Consider the following 27,969-nt stretch of genomic DNA (forward strand, 5'->3'; position numbering starts at 1 on the left):
ACATGCTAACACTTCGAACAAATAAAACGAGTAAGTGTAAGTAACTGTACCCATTTTCAATGTCCCACAGAGAAAACTAGGGTAATTAATCATTCAACGTGGGATTGAACATTCAAAGTAGGACCCTTGTTCTCTTTTATATCTGTAATTGTAGGTACACCAGAGTGCAGAGGTATAAATAATTCAGGTGTACTGCAGTTGCGCATACCAATTATCAGGCATCATCCAAGAGGAAATTACGCATCTCAAACCACATTTGACACAGATAGTGCACCTCGTCATTTTTGTAGTGGGTGATTAGTACGCCAAGTTCATCGGGTGGGTCAGGAAACTACTGTAGTGAGCGAGGAAAGTGATCCACTTACCGTATAAAAATATCAATCACTATGCCGCGTCTCATTCTGTTTACAAATTATTTAGCTACTTTTGATTTATAGCTTAACGATTTTTCTCCCTCAAAATGACCCTTTCGCAATATTTTCCCAAAATATATGATATACGCAATTGATAAACCGCGCGTCTAAACCGAATGGCGACAAATTTCGCGAAATTAAAGGAAATACAAGCATCACTTACATATTACGCATAAAGGCATATTTGGCACGTATAAATTACAGCTAAACGATCACCCAATATTCAGCGATCAAGTATCTATCCAATTAGAATGCGGTATAAACGGGTCAAAAACGTCGCTAATTTACTCGTCGACGTGCACACGGCTATTTGAATAAAATGACATCAATGGATTTGAAACTCCGAAGCGTGGGTGACCGTTATTTGCACTTTGCTCTCGGTGTTCAGGCTTCTCTCTGATTTCAAATTCTACAAAAGTCCCCCCGTGTAGTCGTCGTCTCCGCCATAATCGTCGTAATAGTCAGCGCCTGGAGGAACGAATATTCCTCCCAGGAACCCGGAAAGATTCTCTCCCATTCCCATCGCTGAGGCCACTCCGAATACGAACCGCATCACCACAAGTCGAACAAAGTTCACCACGTTTGTCTCCCTGGTCTGGAGGGCGAGCTGCTTCGTCTTCTTCTTCGTTTTTCCCTCCCCAAGTTCGATCTAACCAGATAATTGACTTTCAAAATCGAACAAATTTATACGTATTTTTACTGCCGAGCAAAATTATCTCCTTTATACCCTGAACACGTTCGAATCGACTTATTTTCCAAGATTGAGGTACGAGTATAGGTTTCATTGAATTTCACACTCTACATGCAAATTAAACTGGTTTGCTACAATCAATGGATAAAAATGGTCTACAAGTATTGAAGCGGCTGACTTATTAAAGTGTCGTGAAAATGTTATCAGAAAATAATATCAGAGTCAATATGAAAAATAGTTTGTTGAAATTAAACCGAGTTGAAACTTTTGCCTTGAGACTTCCAACCCCAACTACAGAATATGACCATTGATGAATAAATAACAATTAGTATGCGTGCTCACCGTTAGTAAAACGAACAGAAGAACCAAAAGCGATGATCTGATCTTCATGTTTGCTGATCTAAAGCTCCGCAATGAGCGAGTATCGATGAGAATTGATTGTCAGTCGAAATATATGAGACCAGGAACTGCAGTTTCCGCCGGTTTTTATTGCTGGTTGTTCTGGTCGAGGAAAGCGAGGAAAGTCGACTATTCGTTCACGCACCACCGAAGCTCGAGTAAAATTGATCAGATTTAAACGTCAACGGAATATATCGCGGTGTGAAGCTTTGAGCAAGGAGTAACCAAAACGCTGATTGGCTGCACACTCCGTACAGAATGAACCGACTGACTATGATCGTATACGAGAGAAGGCTGAGGCTCGCTAACGGGATCCACTAATAAAAAAAAGAAAGAACGAAGGAGACATTCAGGCCGAACCAAAGCACGTGATGAACGACGTCGTGACAACAACGTGGGGCTTTCGGGGTGCCATTTGCAAACCTACCGATCGTGTCTCAAGATATTCTAATGATTTTTTTCAGGGTTCTTACGCTTTTTGGAACCTGAAATTCCCTGACTTTTCCAGGTGCTCCAGCCTGAGAATAGGGTTTTTTTCAGTAACCTTCCAAGAAATATGCCGCTGAGTAATGACAATTTTTTTGCACGTTAATACTAATACCTTCAATATTACCCAGTAATTAATTTACTGTTCGACTACTAATTTACAAACAACAGCCAGCGATTTTCAGTAAGATAAAAACGAAAGGAGGTTTGATATCAAGTAATGTACGTATAAGAACGAGTTTATTTCTTCAAGAAACTTAAAATTCCAGTCTTATTTTCGAAATTCCCTGACTTTACCCTGACTTTTCCCTGCTGTAAGAAACTCCCTGAGTTTTCTCGATTTTCCAGGTTTTCCCTGTGCGTACGAACCCTGTTGTTCTACCTCCGTTAGATTTGAAAGACTTTTTTCTTCGCAGTTGTGAATTTTTGTAAATTTTGGAAAAGTTGTTATTGCTGCTGGAATAAAGAAAAGTCAGCCCACAAGAAAGATCTTTTCAAAGAGCTTTACGACCGAGATGTAATATTTTTTTCAACGGTACATTCCGAATCAACAAATTAAATTGTATACCCACGTTAGACATGCACGCAAAGTCGGACTTGAGTACTTACAAAAATTAATCAATCGACCCATTTACACGTAATATCTTTAACGCATGCGATTCTTGAGCGCAAAGAATACATTGTTCGTACATATAAGCGAATGGAATAGAATTGTACGCGGAAAGAGTTCATGGTTTTATATACGTTTGCACACGTCACATTCACGCATACAATTAGCTAAATGATTAATATGCAGAGACGAATGTATTTATTATACTACGCTATCTTTTATATCGTTTATTCTTTTTTTCTTATTCAGTCAGTGTCAACCTGTGCGCTTGATAATAAATCACTAATTATGAATATGAATGATTCACAATGCGATTCATGATCCGTCTAAATGTTCTTAAAGCCCCAGTCTCGGGGCCTAAAAATTTTAATAAAGTTGTTGAAATACTTTGACATTGACTTTGGCACCGATCAGAATAAATTCGATGTCATCTAACTGTATCTAAAGTTTGATATAATAATAAACTTCAATAATGCCCATTCTCGCGTAGATATATAAAGCTCGTCTTACATAACGAGAAAATTGTAATTTTTTAACGGTATGCCTGAGAATAACAATAAATTTCCAATACAGAAATTAGATGAATAGATAAAGAATGATTTTGATCTACAAAAATTTTACCTTGGATATTCGAAAGCAGCTTCTAAATTGCGTCTTATCAATGGAATTTCCAGTTATGACAAGTATACCTCTCTTTAAATGCAAGCGGCGTGAAAAAAGAAAGAAGAACAGAATAAGTAAAATAAATGAGAGGTAATAAGGAACAAAAACTGAAAACATAATGAACGGCTGGTTATACCGTAAAGAGAGTATGAGTATGAGAGTATGAATACGTAATATTTCTCGCTGTATCAATCGTCCGGCATTCAACGTGAAATAACAATTCGACCAAGGCTTAAAGATGATAGTTACGTTATCGTAACTAGGCAAGATGTTGATGTTGTCGACTATTCCAAGGCGTGCATACACAGATTATGAGCGTAATAAACGTGAACCAAAGCTTCCGTAATTTGATATTACTTTTAGACCCGGTAACCAAGTTGTTGTTGCGGTATCACGACGGTGATGGTATCACGTCGTCGAATCATCCCAATTATCATTCCCACTGTGTAATCTATGCAGCATTGCAGTTTGCAATGGTCACCGTGGATTCTCATTGGCAATGAGTATGATTGACTCCAGTAATTCGCTTCTCAACTACCCGCCGAAGTTGTTTCAATTGAATTCTGTCAATTTTCTCCATTTTTCACGCGCAGTAACAGACACAAGATGTTGGTTCCCACTGCATTGAGCCATGCCGTAGAACAAATGAGATTTTCTCATTTTATCTCAGGGCCAAAAAGAGACGCCTCATTTTGCAAGTACCGTATAACATTATATTATTATACTCTCTGTGCGAAGCCTTCCTTCTCTGAGAACGTAATCTTTTTTTTTTTCTTCTACAACGGAATTAAGTATAACAAGCATAAAGCACAGAGCATAAAACATGTGATTCTTAAGGTTACAGGCAGGTTGCTGATGTACCTTGATAGCTGTCATTACCCGGTGTAATATCTGGCAACGTTTTGTCTCCTGCATAAACGATGAGACAGCGCAGCAGCATTGCTGGGTTACAATATAGTATTTAAATATGCATACGGTAAAAGTAAGTAGATAATGAACACATCGCTTATGCATGGCCATTCGCTGTACAAAGTCACGATTAATTCTTTAAGAATCGTGCTAGGAGGGCAATGTGCTCATTTCGGTAGTGCACGATCTCATTACAGATTAATGGTGCGGATCTAAGCGAGAAAATCTAGGCAATTAGCGCACACAAACCACCCGCATACTATACATATATAACATACACATATGTAGTATATATGCGGGGTAAATCGAATGAAGATCACTGCAGGTGCATACAGCCAGACCGCGTTATATCAGGTGGTACTAACGTGCAAATCTCTCGCAATTCCTTCCGTGTATGTAGTGTATATGAGGCATTCCAACCCAAACCGACTTACGTCAGACCCTCACCACAGACGATTTTGTGTAATTTTAAATGCGTTGTAGAGTGTACAAAGAAGTTATCCTTCACTGATTGTGAGTATTTTTACTGCTCCCAAAAACACGGAAAGCCGAATTTTCGAATGAATAGCCGTAATCGATTGGCATTAAATTGTTCTCATGTATTCTTTGTTAAAACTCTAAAATTTTTAGAGCAAGATGAAAGTGGGCAAGATTTTGGTTTAGAAGCTACAGACAGAACAAGTTATTAAAAAGTGGGGAAAATCGAATTGAATATAAATTTCAAAAATACAAATTTATATTTTACATGATTTTTCTCACTTTTTTATATAATAGTTAATAGTTAATAGATTAATAATATTAATAGATGTTTTTGTTTTCGTTATACACTACACCATACTTAAAATTTTTTTTAAATCGCCGACGATGTGTGTCATACGTAGGTCGGTTTGACGTAGAATGCCTCATATAATTCATCTATAAGATAGGCGGTAAGTCAGTTTTGCACAGAGTTGTTATCTCCCAATGGAGTTGCCGATTGTTCAGCGTAACTTCCGAGACTCGGTGGAAAAGAGCGCTGCTTGACTTAATATATTTAATATATGCAGCAGGATCTTTGTCCATCTGCGAGTCTATACGAGTGTCGCAGTCAGGCCAGGAATCTCGACGTTTCCGGTTGCAACATGTTTTATTTCTTTCTCATATTTTCATTTTTTTTTTCTCAGATAACAATTCAGACTGGTTTTATAATTCACCCTCGTAGTTCCGAGTCCCTTTATTTCTATTTTAACAGATCTTCGTTAGCACCCAAAAATTAGCTGTGTTTAATATAAAATCAACCACTACAAACAGCGAAAAAAATTTCCTAAATTTCTCTTAAAATTTTATCCTGACTGAAATTCAAGATAACATTGCTCACACGAATACTAATTACTCGGTATTAAAACACTTATTTCGAATCTAGTTGATGATGATGAATGTCTATTTCATCCCGTCCCGTACTCCCAATATATTTCCCTAACCATACTACAAAATTTCCTAACGATTTTTCCACCTGCCTGACATTTCCAGGATTTTTAGATTGTTGTGGACTAGTGGCCACTTTGTTATAAGAATTTTTGTAGCTCATTCCTAGCTATCTAGTATCTACTAGCTCTAAACTCCACTTTGGCTTTCTTCGTTGCGCAGAAGAATCCAAGCAGAGCCTCCTTGCTCCTACGAATAATTTTATTACTTACAACCCCATTTCTTTTTTTGAATTTCTACCCTGCATTGTAAAATCAGTATAACATATACGCAATCTCTAAGATCTAATATTTGCGTAGTATAAATTGATCGAATTCATATCATATAGCCGGAAGTGCTATTAACATTTTTTTGTTACACGAGCGCCGATCAAGCACTTGGATAAAAAAAAAATTTCCTTACGCACTCTAATGGGTGGACAAATAGGCAGAAGAATGACTACGAAGTGGTTACAAAAACGGCGTAACACCTGCCGCATTATCATATTCTGCTTGCACATTCTCTTTGACTGTTCTGTTCTCTTCGCTCTCGGGTAATGAACACATTGTGTCAAAGACCGACGTCGTGGGCGATGAGAGAACAAACGAGGCGTTATAAAACGAAAAAGAATAACATCGGTAAGAAAAAAAGACGTCACGCGATTCAATGGAGATGCAATGCGCATCGTTTCTTGACGTCTTCGACAATAAGACGAGTTTCAGCGACTCCTGATATGTCGGCAACTGACGATAATATGCAGTATGGGTATTAGGTGTAATAAACAATGCGATATCGTACCTATACTCAGGTTGTGAAGGCGGCAGCACCATGGGGACCCGGTTAACCGCAGCCGTATAGCAGTGCCTAAAGGAATACATGAAAGACAGGATGCGAAGGAAGGACCGGATACGACCCACCGTGCATATTTGATCAGTTCTAGAAACGAAGGAAATACCCCTCCGCCGATGACCAGTCATTGCTCACCGCATGGCGACGATTCCTTGCGTTATGCGTCGACAATATACAATTGAATAGCTTGAATTAGTTGACTACGAGATTATAACTTCCACAATATTCTTTCGTCAACAAACAACTAAACTCGAATTTTCGTCAATGATATAATAAGACATTGGTACCCACCCTGTAGTTCGCCTGCATATTATGTGCAAGATGGCTCAATCGATACGTCAGGGAGAACCCAACGGTATTATTTATGAGAGCCTCGATGCCGTGGTGACATTACCTCGGGTCATACGCCTGTGCCATCAAAAACTCTGGTATAATCTCTGCACTCCTTATACTTCCAAATGTCGTTTTGCGTCAAATTACTGAGAGTAACGAAATTGAAATACGATAAGAAGAAGAATAAGGAGATGGTGATACGAATGTGAAGTTTCGTGTCAAAACGACAAATGACGAAAATTCCGACGTCGGATACACGAAGTAAATAAACTTGTTCGTCGGACGAGTAGTCCGGGTTATAGAGAAGTAGGCAGGTTGAGTCGGGTGTAATCAATTGCAATGAAGCACAACTGCGCGTAGACTTTCTCTAAATGTGTCAGGGAACAAATACTGCACGCTTCCTCCGGAGTTCGTAGACCCAGACGTGTTCCTATCTAGCCATTATACAAACTGATGTAACACCCAACAACAAAACTTGTCAGCATCCAACTGTATTAAATTTCTCTCCACGTTTCATGGGATTTCTATAGGCTCTGCATGCTGCATTGCCTATCCGCGTTTCTCTCTACCATCCAAGCAGTGAATATAACTTCTTCCGTTTTCACTAGAATCTGACATAATACAAGTTATTCATTTATTTACTCACGCAACCGGTTTCAGTCACTTTTTCCCCAACATATTCGACGAATAAAAACTACCGCGGGTGCCGTCAGTTACTAAATTGATAAAACGCAGCTTCTCTAATATGAGATTTTTTTACACCCTTTATACAAAAGTCCAAAAGTGTTGCAGAAAGAAAAAAACTCTGCAACACTGCAATCATTCACGAGTATGAAGTGTACGGATTCCATGCGTTATCAGTACTTAAGATCACGTCACCAGAGCAGCAGGATATTGAACTTGTGACGTTCGACCGATCAGGTTCAAAACCAATCCGATTTACCCGGCCAAAGTGAAAAATCAAAGACACAGTAGGATATTATTGTTCAATGTCCTTTCTCCTATAAAGAGTGTTCGACAGGAAGTGGCAACGACCACCAACGTCATTCATTAGGTAGTGATAATTCATTAGTTCCTTCAATCGAGGTATGAATAATCAATGGATACAGTACGTTTTGTAAACGACCACGAAGAGCTGTGCGTGGGTGTAGGTGTACGTGCATAACGTGGGCAACGTATAAACAATACAATGCAACTGCATCCATCTCTCTCCAGTTTGTCATCCGGCGTCGTCCTCCGGAGTTCCTTCTCCATAGTTCTCTTCTCTGATCAGTACGTCGGTTGCTCTCGCGGTGAACACACTCTGAATCGCTGAGTGAGTAAACCGGTACCTCGTGGCGGTTCTTAAGCTCAAACAAGTGCAGACAAGGATTCTCAGTTAATGGGAAAGTAAACAGAGATTGTGTGATTTGAACTTTGGTGTTCCTGCGTTCCGGTCAAAAATATGTTCAAATTTTGATCTTCGAGACTTTAGCTCGTTAGTTAATGATTGAAGAAAAATATCTCCTGAACGAGGAACAGCAGCGAAGCATATAAGTAAGATTTCAGTAAGCACAGTGGAAGTAGTTTCAAAGTTTACACAAAAGGTTAATCGGAGAACGTTCGCAATAAATCTGAGAGTTATTTGTAATAAAGAAGAGAGTGACTACGAAAGATTACTATTCGAGCAATGAGACTCGCTTGAAAGAAGATAGTTGTCAAATAGACAAATGAGCTTGCAGTGTTTCGAAAAGAAAAAAGGTCACAGAATGAGAGCCGAAGATGCGAAGGTGGGATCGTTCCAAGTAGTTCTACTATTTCTTTTAGGGATAAATTACGTCATAGTATCGATGAACCACGCGCTGCCAAACTTTCACAGTCATACGCCAAATTTTTACTGCAAGGTAAGCAGACCTCTGGAAAAGTAAATTTATGTTTCTCAATTTCGAAAATAATCCAATTCTGAAATTTGGAAAGACTAACGACTTCTGCCCGAAGAGCTTGGGGCTTTCTCGTCACCAAACTGATCGCAGTCCCGCTCGCGTAAAACTATTTCTCACTACTAAACTCATCTGTGGGTGGTTAAAGGTGGCTAAAATAGTTCGTAACCAGCGGGAACTGAGTTCGTCTGTTTCTCGTTCGTTCCACTTTTTCAAGCCGTATTAATTTCAACTTGGGAGGCCAAATGATGCTGGAAGACTAACGAGGAGATGCCTATTCCATTCATTTCATTCTCCCATAGGTAAAGGGCTCCGTTAATTCGACCAACACGTGCGTGACGTCCTTAGAAAAATCAACGGCGAACATGACGGGTTCGATTTCGGAGAAGAACGCCGAATATTCGTCCTGCGAAACTGGCTACCGTTTCGATTCCGTGAGAGGCGAAACTACGATAGTTACGGAATGGGGCCTGATATGCGAGAGAAGATATCTTCTCCCTCTTAGCACGATGCTCTATTTATACGGAGTTGTAATCGGCGCCTGGATCGCTGGAGTCCTGACCGACCGCGTTGGGCGTCTTCCTGTTTTGGCGATGTGCCTCTACACGCAGGGTACTTTAGCGGTTGCCCTTTACATTATTCAGGTGAATACGACAGTTGGATGAAAACATTTCGAACAAGTAAAACAAACCAAGTCGAATCAGCAAACCGTTTCGCATGTTGCTTTGAATGGCTTCATCGAAGTTACTATTATATTGCGTAACGATGCAGGCCATGAACCAGTCCAAATTTTGCCCACATATCTTTCTAAAGCAAGCTAGACAAATGGTCAACACAATCATGTGGACATCAACAATTCACTCATTTATAATAAAACCGTTTGTTATAGTAGGTTTCCACTTTGTAACTATTGAACTATTTAGTACGCAACAGGAAATGATGGTAGTGAGTAATGGCGAAATAAATTTCGAATGTTATATTGTCTTCAGGACTACCGCGCCTTTCTGGTTGTTCGAGCACTGCAAGGGGTATTTGTGCAAGGGCTACAAATCTCTACATACACATTACTCTTGGAGCTATTTCCAGTCAGATCAAGAACTTTGGTGAGCATGACCTTGCAATTTGGTTGGGCCATAGGGCTCCTGCTTCTGGCAGGGCTCAGTTACGCTGTTGCAGACTGGAGGGTCCTTCAGTTAGCCACATCGGTTCCCACGGCGGTCACCGTCCTCTACATCTGGTAGGATAATCGCCATAACGCCGTGCATACGTCTCAGCTTGTGCTATTGCTGTCTTCATTTTGTTACTCGGTTTGCTTTTTTTACTTGCCTACTTGTGAGCCCCAATTTGCACGTGACGTGATGTCATTTGAATATTCACACGTCTATTTCTGACCTTACGTTCGGATCCAAATTCAGGATCGAGAAAATCCCTAAGTGCGTTGTTTTAACAAATGTTCTACATTAGGAAATTTTTTCAAAAATATGTTCAAGGATCATACCAGAGTCACCACGATGGTTGTTGGCCAAAGGAAACCTGACGGAGGCTCACATGGCGTTGGAAAAAATCGCGAAATACAACACCTGCTGCAGGAAGCGCGAGGTCAAGGTGGAGGCCGAAATGGAGGAAGGAAATACCACAACTATCACCGAGACCGTAACGCCAGTGAAACCAAAACGAAAGTCTCGGGTGTCTAACGTTGACCCGAACGAAACTAAAACGAACGATTCTCTCACCGAGGAGTTATCAGATCTTTTAACAACTCCGGAGCTTTCCGATGGCAGAATAATAGTGGACCGTAAATTCGTCAACGTCAAAGAAGGTTCGAATCACAAAACCCTTCCATTCGCATCAGTATTGGTAACCAATGACAATTTTTTAATCCTTTGTTTCATTCAACAGAGAATAATCTGCTTACACCGTCGGAAAGCCTGGAGCGAAGGGCATCAAATTTAGAGATGCGGATGAAGTTTGAGATGACTGTTGGGGATGAAGCAATGGAGGAAAGAGACCCCACGCCACCGCCACCCGCTCCTCTAACTCCAAATGGCAAGGACTCTCAATCCACTAATGGTTCCGACGATAACCAAGAAGTCTCGACAATAATACCGGAGGAAATAGTGGAGCTTAGAACAGCGGAAGCGGTGCCGCAGAAGGAAGAAGAGGACACGAACGAGTCGTTAGAAAAAAATAAAGAAGACGTTGAAAACAAAAGCGAAGTAGCAAATAACCAGACCTTCCTACAACTACTAAGACGGCCAGGGCTTCGGAGGAATTGCATGATTCTTATATTCGTATGGTGAGTGTGACAACATCGAATTAATTGCGTTTAGCTGAGTTTAGAAGAAGGGATCGATTACTTGGCGGATTTTACACGCGTAACGCCGAATGATTCGTTAGCCAAAATATCTGCTCTCTTATAAATCACCCTCTCATCCATTTTACTAAGAACGACTTTCTTTTTTTTCACGAATCAGAAATTGAAGTGGCTTATTTCACAGGTTCAGCGTTTCTCTGTCCCATTGCGGTTTCGTGTTTCAATTGCCAGACATAAGCGGCGATCGACACGTAAACTTTGCAATCGGCGGTTGTCTGGACCTGATCGCATACTCGCTCACCCACTTCGTGCTGATAAAATGTGGACGGCGTATACCTCTCGGTATTTATCTGATACTGAGCGGAGCTACTTGCATCGTTATCGCTGCTATCAGCATGCCAATGCATGAAAATTCGACCTGGACGGGTAAATCAATCAGTTCTGTAAACCGGGAATTTTACCGAAAAATAGAGATAGAACAAAAAAAATCGCACTTCACTGGGGATTTAGTCAATTGTTCAAACTGTTTCAGGACCGACGAAATTAACGCTGATTCTGATAGGAAAAGGAGCAATCGTGAGTTCCTTTGCAGTTACATACTTGTACACGGTTGAATTATTTCCGACAGTTTTGCGAGGTACGTGTTTAGGATACTGCGAAATTTTCGGCAAGATTGGCACTTTGATAGCACCGCACTTCACAGTACTGGTAAGTCTTTGCTAATTGTCTCGCTGCATCGATAGTGATGAGTAAATGGAAAATTGTTGACGGTACGGTTCGTGTTATTTTAGGGTACAAAAACATGGGCCGCAGTACCGATATCGATAATGGGAACGCTGTGCGTTGTGTCGGGAATCTTGAGTCTGGCTCTTCCGGAAACGCTCAACAATCGCCTGCCCGACACTATTGAGCAATCGGAAGATTTATTTAAGAAAAATCGCGTCCGAAGCACCGAAGAGGGATCGGTGAAAAAAACGACCAACAAACGGCGCACCGTACTCGACGAACAAAACGAACGTGACATACTGCGGGAGAAATTATTTAACGACGATAACGATGGAAAAACATGGGTAGAAGCCGGAAATGGAATTATTGTCAATTTTTCTGACGGAAAGAATACAGAGTGAAAATCCGGAATGACGAAGCGCACTTTTGATCGCGGGAATAAATTTTGAGTTGACGATAAGTTTTGTAAATATAATAATATTAATAATAATAATAATAATACCAACAGTATATGCGTATAATAAATAAATTATAGAGGCTAAGATATACCAAAGTATTTAGCGCTATTTAATAATTGTAGGTAAATTATCGTCACGTAATCGAGTAGTATAGGTATCTTTTTTCGAAGTGCATCATATTTACACCGTGTAAGATTAATGCAGAAGTGAAGTATTTGTGTGGACAATTTTCAGCGTAAATGTACTTTTTATAATCCAAAAGTACTTTGCAAAATTTATTACTCTGTTCCACAATTCGGCAGGGTTTCATGTTATGAAAAAACGTTGTTGTGTATATATACATCTGAAAAACTGTTCGAAATAAAGCGGACGTGTGTCAAGCTAAATTTGTGAAATTACACTTTTTAAGAAATGCATAGGAAAACTATTCAGCTACCGCCAATCATTCAAGGTTTTATGAAATGACGAACTAAAGAGCCTCATAAAATTTGATATTTGTGTGGCAACTTTTTTTTTCTAAGCATTCTTTAATGTAAGCCTTGAGCAATTGAAGTACTTAAATTCTCTGTTGATCAAAAGCTAGCCTGGTTAGCTAGTTCATTGGTAGAATTCTGATTATGAATGAAGATATAATTCTCGAGACAAGTATAAAAGAAGTCTTTATTTAAATTTAAACAAGTATTCATTACATTACGAATAATACGGATGAAAAGAAAGGAACAAAATGTACAGTTGAAGTTGTTAAATATTATTAACAATGTGTTTTAACACCTAAGATTATTAACAAGTTTTTTTACAGTCTCTACGGTACTTTTGGCTGCACCATACCGTTGTTTTGCGCATTATTGGGCTGTGTTTGCTCGGCTGCTGTTTGCAGTAACCTTGTTCTGCGTCTGGTGTAATGCTGCCATAGCAATATTTGCTGATCGTCGATGAATTTTGTGCACTGAGCGTTTACGACTTCACGTCGGAAATGCTCATACTGCAGTAAGTCCAGAAAATAGAGGCACATCGGGTACTTCAAGTATTTAGCATATTCTGGCTCCTTCCAGTAAAGTAGATACTTCAGGTAATTGATGAAGGTGGAATCTTTGAAATATCCTCGCTGGCCCAGAACTGTGCCAAAACAGTGATGAATTACAATCAAAGTATACAGCGAAGGGTTTATACATCTTGAAAGTAGATGTCTTCAAGTCTGTTGTCTCTGTTAATCCTTTATGAATATTTTTCAGTGTTCCGTTACTGTCCAATTTCGCATCCAACAGATTCCAACAGCTACTCAGTCTCTAGTTTCCAGATATTTTCTGTGATAAGGCTAATTTCTCAAAAACTGCATCATTCACGAATTGTTCGTTTTGAATCTAGTTTCTTAAATACTAGAGAAGAGTATTCTAATATGAGTAGAAATTCTGGTGTTACAAAAAAACACCAGATCAATTTCAGAAAACTATACAACCAACTGCATATGAATAAAATAATTTGATTGTTTTAGTTTATCAGATGATTTTCCTCCTCAATCACTTGGAATCTTTGTGCCAGATTAATTGAATCTTGCAGAGAGATTGAATTTCAGAACTAAATAATTCATAATGTGAATTATTAGGGTGATGCAGAAAAAAAAAAATTTTTTTTTTTTTTTTCCAAACAGGTTCAAAAGTTTCATTTAGGTATACAAAGACACCAGTTAAAATTTTAGATTTTAATAATAATATTTAGGGGTGGCTCATCGCACTTTTCGATTTTCCATAAGAATAACATAGGAAAAATGTTGTTTGCTTCTTATAGTTTTTATAACTAGCTAAAGAAGCGTTGTAAAAAAAATCTAAAGACATATGTTTGTAGGAAATTGAATGCTCTACAAAAAAGGTCTCTTGTCAAAATTTCGTAAAACAAACTGTGTCAAAGTTACAGCCTGTCAAAAGTTGAGTTACTTATAATTTGACCTTTTTTGAATGTTATAGCGTAACTACCGGTCTTATAAAAAATTGTACATGAGTTTTTTTTGTGAAGCATACACTCGACTTTAAATAGATGATAAATGATAATTCATTTTTGCAACAATGAAAAAAAAACTATCTATAATGTATATATGTATATATATCAGGGTGATTCAGAAAAAAAAAATTTTAAATAACTGATAATTAATTTTTGCAACAACGAAAAAAACCGTACACTTTAAAAAAATTTTTAGCAGAAATCTGCTCTAAAATTGTTTTTCTCGTTATATTATTTTTTTTTTTTTATTAATGGTAAAAGATAGTTTTTTTTTCATTGTTGCAAAAATGAATTATCATTTATCATCTATTTAAAGTCGAGTGTATGCTTCACAAAAAAAACTCATGTACAATTTTTTATAAGACCGGTAGTTACGCTATAACATTCAAAAAAGGTCAAATTATAAGTAACTCAACTTTTGACAGGCTGTAACTTTGACACAGTTTGTTTTACGAAATTTTGACAAGAGACCTTTTTTGTAGAGCATTCAATTTCCTACAAACATATGTCTTTAGATTTTTTTTACAACGCTTCTTTAGCTAGTTATAAAAACTATAAGAAGCAAACAACATTTTTCCTATGTTATTCTTATGGAAAATCGAAAAGTGCGATGAGCCACCCCTAAATATTATTATTAAAATCTAAAATTTTAACTGGTGTCTTTGTATACCTAAATGAAACTTTTGAACCTGTTTGGAAAAAAAAAAAAAAAAATTTTTTTTTTCTGAATCACCCTAGTGAATTATGATACAGCGCTGACAGACAGAATCCAGTGGAAAGCTACGCTACCCATTTTTGAAGATGGAATGATAGGAGCAGACCTGTGATAAATAACTACTACAAATAAATAAAACGTGCTATGGCAATTTTATGATTAACATGAATCGTCGTGTAGGAAGTTGCCCAATTGAATATGGGATCCTGAAGAAAGGTGAGAACTTCGGCACTGGTATAGCAGTTCCATTGAAGAGTCGGCCAGTACTAGGCAGAACTTCAGTGGATACTGTGGATAGTCTTGTTCTCATTTCTCTATCACAAGAAATTACAGATCGATTTCATCTCTTCAACTTGCTAAAACTTCTGGGAAAATTCACAAACAACTCTCTTCTTCTGTATAATGCGCTTATAAAAAGAATTGATAAATTTTAAATTAAATCGTCAAATTGCCATAGAATGTTTTGTGTAGTTATTATATCCTACACTTTCGATACACGTTTTCTCAGACTAAAAATTCGCTTACATTTCGGTGTAACGAGACTTTTCCACTACCCAACCATTTTATTTTCGAAATTAACATCTGATTGGTAATATCTAGGTGATTTCTATTTTACCAGTACAAGTTGTATCTTCTGTCAAAATTAATAAATGATTTTCAAAACGAACGATGGTGTTTAAGAGCGGACTTTTGATGATGAAAAACTAACCCCGCCCGTTATATGAATTACAGGTATACACTAATCAAAAGTGGGACAGATATTTCAGGACAAAACGTTAAATTAACATTGAAGTTCTGCTTACTGACAATCATTGACATAGCACTGATATTCAGCACTGAGTGTCGCGTAGTTGCACTAATCAACAATAGCATGACCTACTTAATTGCCCAGGTAACAAGTCATTCTAAATAAAGAACCCTGCCCACGTTAGGCAACTTTCCTTTACTAAAGGATCTGGCTGTGTTCTAAATTGTGAATCTTTTGAGACTTGGATCAATTTGAGTTACGAGGAAGATGAACTTTGAATTTTGGAAATATGTGATGCGTATTGACGCAAATAGTTGAAGAACATGAAACGAATATTGATTTAATAATTCAAAGTATTTCCAGAATGACGTCAATATCGATTGAATTTATGTAACTAGGAGTTCCGTTGAATCGACGATGACGTCAAGTTTAACATAAAACGAGGATCTAAAATAAAATATTTACCTAACGATAACTCCTTCTAACACATTCTTAGTATATCATTAATTTTCCCATCATCAACATACATATTTACAACTGGGGAGTAATGTCAATGACCTAAGGTCAACAGCTGAAAAGTACAATGGAGATACGAAGTTAAAAACTTACAATTTAGATAGTTTGGATTAGCAAGACATTGGACAAATTCCAACTCAACCTGAAAGCGAAGTCGCTGTTGGTCATCGGTTTCTGGCCCACCTGAGATAAATAAAAACACTCGAATGAGGTTAGACGATAAAGGTGCTATGTTTATGTTATTCGTAATAATTTTTTTGATCTATAGCTATGTGAGAATTTACGCTTAATCACGAACCGATGAATACTTTGCTAATACGATCACTTGTCGCGGGATATTTTTATCTTCAATAGACGTCAAAATCGTATCGCCTGTCATTTTTATTTACATATTTTTCAATCTACCTACCGTTCATCCCGATGTAAGATGTTTTCCTTCCCTTAGTTAGGCCTGGGAGATCGTCCAAGCGATTCATATTACACGAATTCTTGATGTTCGAATATTTTTCGTCTCTTGATGACTAGGCACTCACTTATTCCAACAGGATTTACTTTGATAAACAATACGATCCTCAAAGTAATTCCCGAAGATCAACAAACTCGCAGCGGTTTCATGACGCCATGGGAAGTCTGATGCAAGGTCTGATGCTTCGAGAGCCACGCGCACGCGTTAAGTTGGCGGGAAAGTTGCGCACGCATACCGCAGATTTCGGAACGCAAATCGGGACAATTGGTCGCGGAGTGCGTGGGTTCGAGAACGTATACGAGGCGCAAAACTGTAACGCTCGTCTTCAACTAAAAACAACCAAGCATCAAGTCCACGCGCAAAAAGTGCGATAAAATTTTGGTAATACATGTTACATGTTCGTTAAATTCAAAATAAAAAGGTCTTCGATCATTCAAAAATTCACGAACTCGTGAACTCGAACAGGACAATTGCTAATAAAAAAACCAATCCATAAACGAAAAATGAAATACACAAACGGTATGTTGGATTACCAAGTAATTAACTGGCTAGTTATCTGAGAGCTATATATACCTTGGAGTAAATGTATGTACACTATATGACCATCGATTGATGAATTTATAACTACATCAACGTAAATGATGATGTAGCCACAACAGTAAAAAAAATTTGTATAATGTATTCAGCTATGGACGCCCAAAAAGTTCACACATAATGCACAATTTCTGCGCTTACGGAATCATTTTGATGGGATTATAACCGTGCTGAAAATTTCATGTAGACTTCGATGAGATATATAGGAGACGCTATTTAAGCGTCAGCCTTTTACTGAAAATTTATATGATCTTGTACGTTCAAGTATAGTTTTCTATTTTTGCTATCCAAATGTGTATAAAATATCGACAGACAGCTCAGGAACGTAAGTTAAGTCAAATTTTTGTATAACGCTGCCATACCCTGATCCTATAAAGGTTAGCGGTCTTTACATGCCTCTAGTCAACGTGAGAAAGAAAGATGGGTAAGTATCATGCACTTCATGTATTCTTTTCTGAGTTCTCTTGAAAGCAATATCTTCCAGAACACTGCAGAGTGTCTCAATACTTCATGAAATTGCAGAGTCAACAGTATATGGTCCTCATTCATGTAATGGCAGCTATTTTACAGAAACGTGAAATTTAGGGGTTTCAAACTGTTTCCTGTCATTCAATTGCTTTAGTCCTTACCATTGCCAATATAATTATTTCTCCTCAATCATTGATTTGAGGGCTTTAGCCCCAACTTATTGATGGTATTGGCGCGGGGAAAGGTCGGGGCAATCCTACATTGCAACAAGTACCAGACCTGTTCTAATTCACAAATTGAAGTTAACGAGTAAATTGCCAGAACATTTAATATCCCCAATATTTTCAATAGACAGCATAATCGAACGAAAAGTGTTGATGGTTACATAAGTCTATCATTTCATTTATGTTTCAATAGAAATGGTAAAATTCTGGCAAATGACATTATCGTTTCTTTAATGCCATCAGTAGAGAAAAAAGAAATGGACCATTACTGTGCCACCGTTAAACCACTTCGGCAACGAGCATGGCATTGAGTCAAAAACTGCACGTGCAGCTTACCTATCAGCTGATCCTCGTTGCACTGGAGTTACCGCCGAATCAGGCTCTAGTCAACAGCTAATCATGAGCTTTGCACTTTTTCACACTACACTCTTTTGGTCTGACAATTTGAATGTCCGTAGTCATGTACGTATCATTTTTTCACAACAAATAACAAAGAGTATTCACCCATTTATGCTACATAGTTGGTTGAACATTAAATGCAGCTGTCATTTGATACGCAATTGTAGTTTCATACCGACGATAAATTTTTCAATAATCAGTATTATAGTAAATTTTGTTGCAATAAAATACTTGAAAAATCAGACGTTGCAATTCACTTTTCCACAGGTGGTAATGATAAATTTACCAGTAGTGAAGGAAAAAGAAGTATGTATATGACAACACGTTTAATATTTCTGAATTTTAACAACTTTTTAGCGTGCGAAAACTGTGACGTTGAGGTAGTGAATCAATTTTACGTTCAATGAAAGTTCCGATAACCTCGAAATGTAACTATTATCAGACCACATATCGCTTATAGTACAATTGAAGCAAGTAAATTATTATAATAATAAAGTCACTCACCATATTCTTTACATGACATTGGATGAGAGAGCGAACCAATCGCGAGTCATTTTACTTTGTCACACTCTTCACTGTATACGACGTGTAAACGTTTCTGAATGCACCGTATTCAACGACAAAATCGTATATCTATACACACTCATAACAAAAACTGTACATCACTTAAAAGGACTATTAATATTATCCGGCTCCACAGATCTAAAATCCGAAACTTTGTTGCCGCGAAACTACACAAAACTGACCCACGATCCACTAACGAGGACTAACGAACGCGTACTGAGTCTGACTTACCGACCGCAGCTTCCAATTTTTGTCCGGTGAGCCAAGATGGCCACTGCTTCGCGAACGTTCGGCAACGTTCGAAAATATTTCCACATTTCATCACTGCGTCACACAAGATCGTACAAACAATTATAAAATTTGCAAATCCCGTTTGTTCAATTCCACATTTCGACGATAGTAAGGTTTACTTTTCGGATAAATATTGTGAGAAAAATTAGGTTCAATTCTCACTATCGCACTGAACGAATGACTACGTATAAGCCGAGACCGACGAATGAATGAATTTTCTCAGCCTTCTTCCGTAACTTTTCACATCACTTTTTCACCAACCAACCGCTGTCTTCCGTTAGATCGCTACGACGAATTCATGAGACGTAATAATTAAGGCAAAGAGTAAGCTACCTTTGATTCAAAGCTAATCTTTTTACAACTTCGCTGGTGATTGATCAAAACAGAGTTCGCAAGTTCAGTCTTGCGAATTCCACAATCTTAACACCGTATAACGTAACAAACCACGGAGCAAACGTTCCAAGCGTTCTGATTGGCCCGTAGAAGGCAGGCACAAACAAATACGCTGCGCATCGACAGTGTGCGTGTCTTCCATGCATGGATACGTGTATCAGTGATGTGTGCCCACCACGCATTGTGACAGTCAGTGACAGCATTCGTATCGCTAGGTGTATTTGAGGTTATCCGTGATAGACTAATCGCTGTCAGTAAGTTGTTGAATAGAGAGCTGTTGGGCAGTGGCCTTGGTGAGTTAAAAGTAGACAACACTCAAATGGCTGGTCAACATTATTTGAGTGATTCGAAAAATCCTTTCTTCGCACTGGAAGATGACGTGGACGATGAAACGTTTTTACGAAGTGCCCCACCAAGATCGCAACCGTCTTCAAGTTTTGCGACGTACAATAGTTACACCAATTACAATAATGATCTTGAACAACAAAGGGATCAGTTGATGGAACGCAAAAATGCCATTGAACAACGAACTCTCCAATCATCCAAAAGATCTATATCTCTTTTGAGGGATTCGGAACAAATCGGGGCAGCTACAGCAGAGGTAAAATTTTTATCATTCACTTGTTACATCCATCTGACCAATAATTCCATTTAAAAAAAAAAAAACACTTTTGTCCTGCTCCTTATATGGGAAACAAAGTATTTCTTTAGGCGAAGGAAGATTTTGTATTTTTCACAGCTGTAACTGACATTCTCCTTAAAAATATTTCTCTGGAATAATGAAATCCTGAAGTTGTTCTATAATTCCATTGACCAAGACTTGAATATAACTGTATTTAACCTTTACGTAGATTAGTTCGTTTGATCGAACAATTTATCACTAGATTTTCCGATCTAAATTAATAGTGATTATTCATCGTTTCATTGTCATGTTATTGTGTTTGTTTTAGGAACTGATGAGACAACGGGAACAGCTGGAAAAAACGGAGAAACGATTAGACGATATCAACAGTACGTTGCGTTTCAGTCAGAAACACATCCAAGGAATAAAAAGTGTTTTCGGTAGCCTTAAAAATTATCTTAGTGGAAAGTCGATTGACGGTCCCCCTCCTTCTAGCAATACTTTGAAACTTTCTGAGTCTGCCAGCCCTAGGTCATTATCGCCGTCACCGTTATCTGAACCTCTGGATCGCGTGCAGACCAATCTTTCCAATAATCATCCAGCTTTGCGCATTCGAGGACTTTTAGATGAAGAAGAACTGCCCCGTCCCAGCGACAATGTCAGTGCTATTTTAGAAAAGAATCTAGATGAAATGAGCGGTTCTTTAGCAAGATTAAAGGGCTTGGCTGTTGGATTAACGGAAGAAATTGATTCTCAGAATGATTTGATTGATAGTGTTATGGATAAAACGGAAAAGGCAGATATTACAATTGATAGGCAGAATAAAGACATTACACGTTTGCTGAAAAAGTAAATCAGCGGTGTGCAATAAACAATCGTAACTTCTTAATTGATTCAACAGTCCAAATCGTGTGGATCGTTTAGTTGATGTTTTTTATTAGGTCTCTGGAATGAAAACAGAACCTTTATCTCGCTATTGCTGAAATTCTATCATTTATTGCAATGAAACACTTAATCACTGTGGATTGCTGAAACTGGATCCAGATAATCTCGAGTAGCAATGTGGTGGTTTTGAGGTAGTCGTAATATTATGATAATAGTAGATTATTGTATAACACATTCATAACGAAATATTATGTATTATTATAGATTACAAACCAAATACTTGCATAGTGAATTTTATAACAAACAAGCATTAATACACCCACTTTTTACAGAAGTCACTGAAATTAAAGTATATGTTCCATCTCTGATTTCTAATAAACGTTACACTTCGGGTACGTGATCGTATATGTAAGCAGAACCAGAGTAAATTCGAGCTTTTTAAAACTCATAGATGTAGGTTGGTGTAAATGTAATTTTATACGGGGCGTTCCGAATAACTTTGTTGGTTATTCGAGATAATTTCAGATGTTGTTGTCTTTGTTGCTGTTAGCAAGAGTAAAAGTAGGGGTAAAACCATTTCCTGGATATACCCGAATGGTGGTGAATTTCCTGCGTATATAATATTTTTACGGCAATGCTTCCGAGGAATACCATCTCAGTTTTATGAATTTTTTCCATCAAATGATCAAATATCCTGACGGACCATAAGGCTTATCCCAAAAAATATACCGTCTATGCATTTCGATATAAAATAAGCAATAAGGGAAGCTAATCTGCGAAACTCGTTACATGAAATGAGAAACAATGACGATCATGTATCATCTCTGATTGATAGATGTGTCAAGATTAGGCATTAATATTATCTAAAATGACAGGCGATTCATTTATAGATGAATATGTTTTGTGAGGCAGAAAATATAACTTAATTTATATTATAAACATTAAAGATATTAATATATATTAATTTATAGTGTAACTTATATTGTCAATTGTACCAGGAAATTGTGTTACATTTACCGATACTCCACGACAAACAGTGACTGCTCAATATGATACGGTATTATTAAGATACATATATACATCATTTGTAATCACATTTTTATCCTGAAATTTCTTCCTATTGTTTTAAAGAAAATAAAAGCCTACGTTTCGTGTACGGGATATGCAAATTATTTTCTTCTAACACTCATACTGTAAGCTTCAGTTGCACTTTCTGTTATACACAATTAAAAGCAAAAAATTGTAATCTATACCCAGTTATCTACAAACCACTATTGTTCCTTTTGTACGGCTGGTGTTGTTTCAAGATGAGTCAGCGGTTGTATCTGAAAGTCAAAATACGTCAACTCTCATCTTCTTCATACCGATAATAATAACATGTGCTGATACTTGAAGCGTTTATGTAGTGGTGAACGCCGAAAACGGTAATTACGTAAATCAAAGAATAAAAATTATAACTGCAGCCTTGACACAAAAATTAAACGCTGATACAAATCCTTTCACATTTCAAATTCATATTAATTAAATGACCGTCGGCCAAACCAGAGCTCCGAAATCCAGTTACAATTTGTGCGAAAACGGCGCTACGCCTAGCATAAAATACGGTATCAATGCCAAGGTGCGATCGTTAACAAAAAGACTGCCAACTGATCAAGTAATATAAACTCAGAGTTGAGGTCAAAAAATATTAATACACTGCAGAGTATCCTATTCAAACACTTGATCCAAACATTATAAAAGAACATTCGTGAGATTCAAATTTCGGCTAGATACCATGAAATTATCTGTTACATAGTTTAATTTGATTGAATCATATCACTCTGTACCGCACCTGAAACCGTATCACCTCCATCCTCAGATGGTGCTGGTTCAGAAGTCTGTGAACCGCGTCCACGACCACGACCATGCGAACCACGGCAGGATGAACTGCCGAATTGCTCGGAGTTGAAACCAGCAATGTGAGAATTCCGTTCGTTTGAAGGCATTGCTAACTGTTGGAAACAGATGCGAATTAAAAATTTCAACAAATTATGAACGCCTATAAGAAAAAATTAATTCTTGCAAACCTGTAAGTTGTTCCATCTCGTTATAAAGCTTTGATGATAAAAAAAAAAAAAAACAAAACTGTCGAATGAATCGTGTGCATAATCAGCACCGTATAGTACTTGAGGACTTATTGATACAACAGTTAAGATCACAGCAGTTCTAAATATGAAACTCCGATGGAGTTATAATTATTTACTGCCGGAAGATCAGTCGAGAACTCACCGTAACTGCACTAAGAAATAGCGCAAGGAAAAACCCAACAGCAAGGATCTTCGTTTGGAGCATGATGAACGAGTACTGATGAACTTCACTTTGTCATTCGGGATTTTTATAAAGGAGTGACACCTTTGTACAGTTTATCTGATCGGCGAATGATTACTATTGCGCAGCGAATTGTGCTACCTCCCTAAAGCTTCCGGTTTCCGTATAAATGCACTAATTATAATCTGCAGTTGACACGCGTTCAAAGAAGATTTTGATCCGGAAAGGTATCACGATCGGTAAAAAAGACGAATAATTAAATATACATGCGCGAAGATTGACAAGTTTTGCAACACCGGATGCTGTTACTGGTGTAGTATTATAATCACTGTCGCGTGCTTTTTAGAATATCACCTGACGTTCGAAACTAACAAATTGGGTAATATAATTCGTATACACATAAATTAGATTCGCATAAAACATAAACGTTTACTAAATCTGTACGAATAATGTATAACATATTTGATTTATTACATTATTAATTATCTGATATAGGGCAATTTTTCAAAGAGTTCAATGAAGTTGCGACGTACTTGTGATACTATTATAGAAATCGATGCAACATCATCCAGTGAGTTAAATTGACCGTTAATTATAGCTTAATTTCACCGCTAGTGGCTATACAAATCTGGCATAGTGTATATAGCTAATCGAGTTGTTTATTCATCCTTGGCGTCAAGATCGAGAATCGTCGTAACGAAAGATGATTATTAGTAGATTTGTCGCTCCTCGACATCGTTAGCCACAGACGTGGCTTCAAACGCGAGACGTTCGGCTTCTCTTTCTGCAGCAATGGCAGCATGCTGATCGGCAATCTTGGCATACAGTCGTAAATGTCGTTCCTTCGCTCGCAGAACGCTGGCTGATTCCTGTAGGTGCATAACAAAGCATACATATATATATGTATATCATATAGTAAATGACGCGATTGTTACGTAAATCCTGATCTCGGTTACGTAAGGCGTCGATTTACGTCAGAATAAACACTACAAAATCCATTAGACAGCACGGATATATGTTATATATATACCGGGATTTTTCCTGTGAAACTGATCGCTGCTCATTATCAGAAAATAGATAAATTATCAGCCCAAGTTACATCTGAAGTCTGTACCGTCATTTCTGAAAGTATATGACCGCATCTGACGCTGACTTCTTTTTTTTCAAGTATTTCAGCGTAAGTAACAGCTCTAAAATGTGTGGCGTCGGTTGCCTATTTGCTGGCGCCGAGGGGAGAGTTTCACAGAAAACTCCCGGCATGCATCAGCTCCGAACTAACCGCCGGTGCATTTGCTGGAACCCCTTGAGCGTGTGCATTAGCAATGTGCTCGTAGAGAGCCTGGTGTTTTTGCTTGGCAAGTTGAACGGCTTCGGAGTCGACCGGAACGGTCTGAGTATCCTCAAAGTTCGTCAGGTGAGGATGAAAGCCGGTTTTATCCGCGATGTACTCGACGGTCCGCACTTTGAATTTCGGATCGACGTAGGAGTACATTCCTGAAAAGATGCAGTAAGACTTGAACCCTCGTCAAAATAAAGGCCGTAAGGAGTGAGATAAAATATTCCGTAAAGAGACTGATAAATTCGTATTAGGTATGCGGATTCAAAAACCGGATTTGCTATACGGTACTAAACCCTGATCTTTGACGATTCTAATATGAATTTATCAATTCCGCAATCTGGCATTTTTAGCAGTGAGAACGAAGTCTGGCCAAGAGTGTTCTGCTCTTACTTTGCAGAACAGATGAAATAACAGACGTTTATTTCTATCTTCACTCAAAGTATACATATTTTGGCTGTAATGAAAAAAATATCCGAAAACCTCCTTGCCTCCGTATTCCTTTAAAGACACCGAGTGCATACGTTAACTTTTAACCTTTAAGCGTTCACAAGATACGGTGTTTATTATAGAAAATTAATTATTGAACGTTAATATACTGTAGTTCCATCATTATCAATACCGTATCATAATTGTTACCACTCGCATGAAAATAAAGAGTTATTTACAAGTTGCAGACGGCGGGTCATACGAACGTTATTGCTAATAATATATTGAAAAGACTTTGTCGTTTCTTTTTTTACCGTGAATAGTGCCAACGCCATCTCCAGCCTCTTGGTGAACGCGGTCAATGTGACCCGGATATCTGCCTGCGGCGTATTGGAAGCTGTAGGGTGACGGAGGTGACGGCGAAGTCGTTTCAGTGATGCCGCTGTTGTGGGGGACGATGTGAGATACATCGGCAAGGCTGACACCCAACAGGGCAACAAGCGTGATCTGCAGATGGAAAAAGATATCATTTCCTTTATTTCATTACTGGGCATCAATGCCTAGACAGCACAAAACTTAAAGTCGTCAAAAAGGCGTGTGAAGGACGTTTTGTACGCTATTTTCTAACGTCTGTAAGGCCCCGAGGACATCCTTTGGACATGAAGATATGTATCTTTTAGGCGTTAGAAAATTTCGCATAAAACGGCCTTCACACTTCTTTTTGACGGCTTTAAGTTTTGTACTGTCTGCGATGTTTATACCGGCGAGAATAATTTCATCAGAATCAGTAATAAAAATATTTCTGATGATTAATGCATATACGTGATAAAAATGATACGAATTAATGTTTCAGTTCACGAGATTAATTGGAAAGTTTGCGGTAACGCATGAAGTAATAAATTTAATTTTTTTATTCGCCTGCAGAGTACGTGAATTATTAATGAATAATGAGAGTGACGATTCTACAAATATTCTGTTTTTTTGTGCGTTAGGTACTAACAATCGTGATACTGTGTCACAAAATGGAAAAACTGTAGAAATAACTTGACCTGACTCTACACCTAAATGATTCATGAGTGAAGGACTGTTCTTAATTTCCCGAATTTTTTTGGACGATATTATTTACTCCTGTAAAAATCTCATGCACACAACACATTACACATGAAAATACGGTGAGAATTTCCACGTTTATAGCGAGCATTATATAAATAAACAGAGTTTATGATTGCGAACAAAGATTTGGGGGTTTTATGCTCTACGACGAGTATGTACTGCAGTAATGATAATCAGGATAGCATCACCAGGCGTTATTATGTCGTATTTAAAACTTGATGCATGTAATATAAATACAGGTTTCTGAAATTGGTAGATGTAATTCCGTTTCAATATGAGTGTAATATCAGGTATTAATATCATTGTATTTTGTAATTGACATTGCGACATGTGGTGATAGAAATGCACGATGCATCCAACGATAAATATAATATAAACAGCGCTGAGGAATTCCTATTTTTTGCTACAAGATTCATCCTATTCTCTCAGTTTGCGTAATGTATAAAATTAGAATGACATATAAATGAGAAGAATAAAAAAAGAGACCGACGGTTTGTTGGTATTAATCGAGATTGAAGATGGTATAAGCGTGCGAATGTTACATACATATATTTTGCTAAAATATGCAAGAAAGCGGACGTACTGTTCCCGGTAAATTATTCTTCGTAGAGTCACCTTGGATCTGTGTACGCGGTATCAATAATTACGGCAGGTACAAGTCTCAATCAGAGACACAATAAAAAACCAGCCCAAACAACTAGGCATGAAACACGAATTTTATCCACGAATGTACCTTCGTATGTTAAATGTAATAAAAAAGATGGCTGAGTGTATGAGTTTATACTTGAAGGAATGGAACGCTCCACAAGAAATGTGCTGAATGATTAAAATACGAGTCTGAAATTTTGTAATCGAACCAAGTTTCTCATGTCATGTCTTCAGCAAAGTCAACTTGGTTTCGATTTTATAATACCTAGGTAATAAATTTGAATAAACGATTTATGGTCCTAATAGGCTAATAAAATTTGACAGTGGTCAAGATATGGTTTTGAAAACTTTTGGACGCGGATATACTCAAATTTATTTACACACACAGTACGTATCTCGACAAATTAAAGATACCTAAAATAGAAATTTAATACTCACGACGACACCTCTCATTGTTTCTCAAGACTCGATCGATCTTTACGTTTTCGTAATCACTGGCGCACTGTGTCACCGTGGCGGTATATTCTCTCAGTGAAAGCGAAGTGAGAAACTTCGATGAGAAGGTGGAGGTATGGCCGAGTCCTCTGGCTGCATTCACACCAAATACCACGCCGAAGAATGGGACGGAAAGTAAAATTGCCCGGCTAATACAGAGCTGGACTGTTCGTTTATATTCGATGGCTCACTGTCGGTCGATCCTGGCGCTTATACCTATGGCGGATTTATTTGCTCCAGACAATTTCGAACAGTCGAAACTAATTCCGACTTAACGTGAGCCAGATCCAGCCGATAAAGTTTGGTTGTTTGGGTCGTATCAGTAAACGGTGATACTCTTCTCAAATTCGTCACCTAAAGTCCCAAGGTGCTCACCTTTGAACATGCGATCTTCACGTATCATACATATCTACATCACATTATTGCGTATATTGGTCTACTGTGCTATAATAACTGCCGGAGAGTGTTGAATACTGATGAGTTTCTGAAAGTTCAAGGCTGCGAGATGTTCTCCTCAGGCGAATGAAATATGCTCGCAATGCTCATGG

The 27,969-nt window shown here is 38.0% G+C and overlaps 5 protein-coding genes across 15 annotated transcripts in view; 2 read left to right on the forward strand and 3 right to left on the reverse strand.

The window, feature by feature from the left end:
• The window catches only part of LOC124301049 (uncharacterized), a 97,467-nt gene extending 77,839 nt beyond the window's left edge, over positions 1 to 19,628 (reverse strand). For 6 of the 11 annotated variants that reach the window (XM_046755717.1, XM_046755713.1, XM_046755711.1 and 3 more), the window contains exon 1: positions 18,276 to 19,628. Coding sequence is in view for 1 of the 11 variants with exons in the window: in XM_046755705.1 (XP_046611661.1) it covers positions 19,134 to 19,219 (86 nt within the window). In the remaining 10 variants the exon portion in view is untranslated. The remainder of the gene's footprint in view (positions 1 to 18,275) is intronic. The other 5 variants (XM_046755716.1, XM_046755709.1, XM_046755715.1 and 2 more) reach the window with 2 other exon arrangements.
• On the forward strand, positions 4,668 to 12,599 carry LOC124301045 (organic cation transporter protein-like). The gene is made up of 9 exons (XM_046755688.1): positions 4,668 to 4,684; positions 8,012 to 8,679; positions 9,018 to 9,359; positions 9,705 to 9,952; positions 10,206 to 10,534; positions 10,615 to 11,011; positions 11,214 to 11,455; positions 11,562 to 11,737; positions 11,821 to 12,599. Exons 2-9 carry the CDS (start codon positions 8,506 to 8,508, stop codon positions 12,154 to 12,156), a joined length of 2,244 nt encoding a protein of 747 aa, XP_046611644.1. The 5' UTR covers positions 4,668 to 4,684; positions 8,012 to 8,505; the 3' UTR covers positions 12,157 to 12,599.
• LOC124301065 (mediator of RNA polymerase II transcription subunit 31) lies at positions 12,856 to 16,836 on the reverse strand. Its single transcript, XM_046755741.1, has 3 exons — positions 16,597 to 16,836; positions 16,281 to 16,370; positions 12,856 to 13,329 (listed from the first exon to the last, which is right to left on the reverse strand). The coding sequence occupies exons 1-3, from the start codon at positions 16,661 to 16,663 to the stop codon at positions 13,016 to 13,018; spliced, it is 471 nt and encodes a 156-aa protein (XP_046611697.1). The 5' UTR covers positions 16,664 to 16,836; the 3' UTR covers positions 12,856 to 13,015.
• Positions 19,629 to 19,760: 132 nt separating the features above from the next.
• On the forward strand, positions 19,761 to 21,802 carry LOC124301062 (synaptosomal-associated protein 29). The gene is made up of 2 exons (XM_046755737.1): positions 19,761 to 20,187; positions 20,537 to 21,802. The coding sequence occupies exons 1-2, from the start codon at positions 19,906 to 19,908 to the stop codon at positions 21,059 to 21,061; spliced, it is 807 nt and encodes a 268-aa protein (XP_046611693.1). The 5' UTR covers positions 19,761 to 19,905; the 3' UTR covers positions 21,062 to 21,802.
• Positions 21,803 to 22,053: 251 nt separating this feature from the next.
• LOC124301064 (cuticle protein 16.8) lies at positions 22,054 to 27,701 on the reverse strand. The gene is made up of 6 exons (XM_046755740.1): positions 27,365 to 27,701; positions 25,480 to 25,672; positions 24,680 to 24,894; positions 23,362 to 24,269; positions 22,925 to 23,084; positions 22,054 to 22,418 (listed from the first exon to the last, which is right to left on the reverse strand). The coding sequence occupies exons 1-4, from the start codon at positions 27,377 to 27,379 to the stop codon at positions 24,111 to 24,113; spliced, it is 582 nt and encodes a 193-aa protein (XP_046611696.1). The 5' UTR covers positions 27,380 to 27,701; the 3' UTR covers positions 22,054 to 22,418; positions 22,925 to 23,084; positions 23,362 to 24,110.
• Between the last annotated feature and the right edge of the window lie 268 nt (positions 27,702 to 27,969).

Source organism: Neodiprion virginianus, chromosome 3 (genome assembly GCF_021901495.1).
Source record: "Neodiprion virginianus isolate iyNeoVirg1 chromosome 3, iyNeoVirg1.1, whole genome shotgun sequence".
NCBI classification, from domain to species: domain Eukaryota; kingdom Metazoa; phylum Arthropoda; class Insecta; order Hymenoptera; family Diprionidae; genus Neodiprion; species Neodiprion virginianus.